This window comes from Engraulis encrasicolus, chromosome 18 (assembly GCF_034702125.1).
Source record: "Engraulis encrasicolus isolate BLACKSEA-1 chromosome 18, IST_EnEncr_1.0, whole genome shotgun sequence".
Classification (NCBI taxonomy): Eukaryota; Metazoa; Chordata; class Actinopteri; order Clupeiformes; family Engraulidae; genus Engraulis; species Engraulis encrasicolus.
This window is the reverse complement of record NC_085874.1, coordinates 48,664,298-48,669,015: the sequence shown is the minus strand read 5'-3', so window position 1 is coordinate 48,669,015 and position 4,718 is coordinate 48,664,298. Positions and strand designations below refer to the sequence as shown.

General features: G+C 44.9%; 1 protein-coding gene across 1 annotated transcript in view; it reads left to right on the top strand.

The window, feature by feature from the left end:
* The first annotated feature begins 695 nt into the window (after nt 1-695).
* ptprk (protein tyrosine phosphatase receptor type K) overlaps nt 696-4,718 on the top strand; it is a 351,066-nt gene continuing 347,043 nt past the window's right edge. Inside the window, exon 1 of the mRNA XM_063223773.1 lies at nt 696-873. Coding sequence (XP_063079843.1) covers nt 801-873 — 73 coding nt within the window. The 5' untranslated portion in view covers nt 696-800. The remainder of the gene's footprint in view (nt 874-4,718) is intronic.

The following is a 4,718-nucleotide window of genomic DNA, read 5'->3' as shown; positions in this document are numbered from 1 at the left end:
AGACCAGCATCGAGCATCCATGTGTCCGACAGGCGGGAGAGGAGAGGAGAGGAGATGAGAGTGTCTCTTCCTCTCTCTCGATGAGCTGGACCGCTCGCTCGCACCGTGACGCATAGCCTACCTGTCCTGCTTAGATGTTCTACTATGGGCAGAAAAAAATCGCTAAAAATACAAATAGTTTCCATTGTCTTCAGTTTGATTTAATGTAATACAACAGTCCGAGCATATTCCGCACTGCTCGACAAATGCAACCAGACAGCCTGCGGTCAGTTGCGCTGCGCAGAAGTCTCAGAACACATCAGTCCCCTTGCACAAGTTACCCGTGTAAATCGGCATTTTAAGAGGTGGCACATGTTGTCAAACACCAGTTGATATAGCCTATCACAATAAAAAGTTTCCATGTGAGCGCCCTCAATTTCAGGCTCGCTACATTTGTGTAGATTTAGATGTAGCATAATGCGTATTACTGGAAAAAAAATCTGGTGGAAATTTCACATCAATATTCAGTAGAATGACTCTCCATAATCCAAGCGACCACATTTAGGCTACATCACTCGGGTTTTTAATTCTAACAAATGTAGCTGCATGCTGACGGCAGAGGGAGCTTTATGTCTCTGGGAGAGCGAGGTTTGATAAGGCAGGGTTTGAATCGCGGAGCCCGTTGACGTCATGCCCCATCTCTCCTCACTCTCCAAGCAACAAAGTAGCGCAGGGAAGCGGTGAGAATGGAGCGCATGAATCTCCTGGAATAACAACCTCTCCTAACTATTTTGAAACTTCGAGAACTGAAGAAAACAATCATGGATACAAGCATTCGGGGGTTCTTGCTGCTGTATTCACTCGTTACAAGCGTTGGAGCCCAATTCCCAGCCGGTAAGTGGACGTGTTCACATGTTGTCTGCTGCGCTGTAGTGGTGCGTGCGGTGCAAGGGAAAGTTGTGGTTCACCGTTTGGTCAGTTAACTATCGCATTGAGCATCAAGGTGTATAGCCTCATTTGCAAAATGTTCCAAATGAACACCTTAACTACCTCTTGGTAGTTGACATCGACAAGCGTATAGAGCTGGACTGAGGTTCGGTGTGCTCTGGAAGGGAGGAAGAAAGGTTGTTCCTCCGTTTAAACTTGTCCACAGGTAGCAGGCTGCTACGGAATGATAGCAATTTGCTAACTTTGTTTTTGAATAAACCCGAGAGACGCTGAGGGATAGCCTACAGTTGGTCTGTTTCAGTCAGTCGGTGTGTAGACTGTCTTTGATATAACATTTGTCGAAAAGTTTGCGGACTGTTTGTCATGGTCCGTGATCCAAGTTTGCCTCTGTTTCGCAATGCATTGGCAAGAAATGAATCCCTAGACGACGGGGCATTGTGGATAGGTAGCCTACTGCAAACAGGTAGTGTTGGCTAACCTTTATAGGCTAGTGTATTTCAAACACGAGTTCACAAGCATTTCCCCCTGTGGTATAATCGACACACGTCCATGCACATTGAAGAATGATTTTTGTTGCGGAATGCAATGAATACGCTCCACATAAATGTTTCTCGAAAATGTTATAATCTTAAATTCAGCCTCTTGTCATAATAATTGCTGTCCAAAAGTTGACCCGAACTAGTTTTAAAGTAGGCTAACAGCCCGTTCCCTCATGCCCTCTGAGAGGCAAAGCTTCCACTAACATGCATTGCCGAAAGACGCATTGATTTACATTAAACAACTTCAGTACGAATACTATATGACTCTCACAATAACAGTTAATGCTTAGGTTTATGTCCCGTAGATATAAAATATATTTATCTATTGTGTTGCGAGCATTAACAGTTATAAATGACCGTGGGAAATCGGGTCGCTTTAATGCATGTTTTCCCTTCCCACGCGAGTTATTCTCCTAGAATTCGGAAATGCATCCAGCTCTGTTCGACAACGGAAGACTTTGCATTTATTGCGCATTTTAATGGCACGAATTGGCGTGCTAGAAATAGAAATTACTCACTTAATTATTGGCGTATATTTGTTAGTTGTTGCAATAGTTGATCTTTAACTGTAATTCAAACAATGTAACTGTTAATGGGACCAGCTGAAGTTCAAGTGGACGATTGACACATTTATTTTTCTGATTCCGTTTCACCTTTTATAAAATCTTGTCCGAGCGCGCGGAGCCTCGGCTTTTCTCATTTGAATGCGAGTGCATGCATGGCTTTCGCTGCAGACTAGAAATCGGCACTTATCTTCAGAGTGGCGTTCGCCCCCTTTCTTTGAAGTGTCTTCACATAAAATGTCACCACTTTGTTACCCCACTGTTTCTACCCCCCCCCCAACCCATGTATTCAGCTGGTTATAGTCACCGAAAAGTTGTGTATGTTTTAACGTGTCAGATCACCATGTGCATTCTCATCCATGAAGGCAGAAAGCTATAGCTGAAATACAGTTGCAACTTTGTAATCCGTCATTATTAACTAATTAAAAAATATACGCGTGAATTACATATCATAGGCCTATTCCCCATCTCTGTGAAAAGCATTTCATATATTGATTGAATAAGTGGCTATTGGTTTGTGGTAGAATTGTGGTAGGCCAATTAACACTGATCGGTTTACCCACGGGATTCTAAGCGTGTGGTGATATCAAATCGATATTCTGATCTGCGTTATTATTTCCCCCCTCATCTGGACGCAGCTCAAATGGGACATGCGGAGAAAGGTGAGTTTCTATTCTATGTAGCCTACTGTACGCGCGCAGCACACAAATCAGAGAGAGAGAGATGGAGATGGAGAGGTTCTGTACTGCTTAATTGTTTTGATGGGGCTTGATGAGCCATTCCCTTCCATGCCCAGCGGGGTGTCTTCAGAAACTGCTCATTTGCAACGACCCCCCCCCCCTCCTCGGCCTGCTCCTTTGAAACTGCCCAGTGGGGAGCGCGGACGGATCAGGGTGGGGTTGGGGTTGGGTGGCATTGCACTGGGTGGTGTGGTGGTGGTCGTCAGTCTCATGCTTCGGGCGTCAACAGTCCATGCAAACTTAATTCTTCCCTCCTAAAATAGGCACTACCCAAATAGCCAGTGGTTAACATGAGAACCGCGAGGTCCTCTTTGCGCAGCTGGTTGTTTGATCGTATGCGATTCAGAGGGTTAACCATTTCACTGGCTTTGGCCATTCGTTTCATTCAATAGCAAATGGCCGTCAAACAGGACTATAGTATTTGGGAAGTATTGTAAGGCATTTAAGTACTAAATTGTAATTGCAACAAGTTGTTTTATTTTTTTTTAATGTGAGTTAAGGCCTGGCCTGGGTAATATCCCAACCCTCGCCTACCTCTCTCTCTTTCTCTTACACACACACACACACACACACACAAACACACACACACACACACACAAACACACACACACACACACACACACGCACACACGCTGTCAAAGGGTCAAAAGCCCAGTATATCCTTGAAAAAACTCAAATAGCATCTTTAGAGAGGAGCCATCATTACAAGGCTGAGATATTCAAAGCTTTAATTCCCACAAATTATCCTGGTTCAAAAGCTCTCATTTTGTGCCGCTTCGTATTTATTCATTAATTTAACTGTTTCTGCATGTCAGTTCTGCAATTGTTTTTGTGTTGTGCTGTGCTGTGATGTGTTGTTGTTGTTGTTGTTGTTGTTGTTGATGATGTTGATGTTGTGCGTGGCCTAATTTGTTGTCATTGTGAAGCTGGACCGTCTGTGGCGTGGACCGCTAAAACAATATCAGTGCTCTGCTTTGTGAAATGTGTCTTTGTCTGCAAAAGGAATTCCATCCCAGGCATTTGTGCTGCAACATAGTTTGTTCCCAAAGCAAACGAGTGATTGCATTGCGCTCTCTAGGTAGAGTCGCTGCCACAAGATGGATGCCAGTGGTGTGGGGGTGGCGGCAGTGGCGGTGGCGTTGTGATGCTCAGAAACAGAAGCTCTTGTCCTCTCCTTCCCCTTTTTTTCTCTTCATTTTAATAGTCAGGAAGACACCGTTTCTTTGCGGAATGACACACACACACACACACACACACACACACACACACACACACACACACACACACACAGCACGCAGCGCGTAGCATGCCAGGGAAAAGAGACAAGTCAGGCAAAAATCTAGGACGTGCCGTGCGGTGCGGTGCGGTGCGGCGTCGGCCCCTGCAGTTGTGTTTCTTCGGTGGCAGTTGAGTCGGAGGTGTAGGCAGGCTAATGTCACTGCTTTATTACGGGTGAGAATAGGCGCCATGTCACAAGTTGCTTATCACAGCACTGGTGGAATGAAACGCGCCTCCTCTCTCTCTCTCGCTCTCTCTCTCTCTCTCTCTCTCTCTCTCTCTCTTTTTCTCTCTCTCTCTCTGTTTCTGTCTTTGTTTTACCTGCCATCAACTAAATCTATTTGTGGCAGCCCAGCTATTGTTTCTCTCTTCTCTTCTCTTCTCTTCTCTTCTCTTCTCTTCTCTTCTCTTCTCTTCTCTTCTCTTCTCTTCTTCTCTTCCTTCCCTCTTCTCTTCTCCACCTCTTCTGAACGTGGGGAGATTATGCACACAGAATCAATACCTGACAAAAAGTGTCAGGTGGGTTTTGCAGTGGTGTGAGTTTTTAATTTAATTCTCCCGAATTCTTGCCGGGTTCCGCATAATTTGCTCGTGCATTTATTTATCCCCCACACGCACCGTTTCCATGAAGGCTTTTGTCCTCATGAAACGGGTATATGTCACACACACAC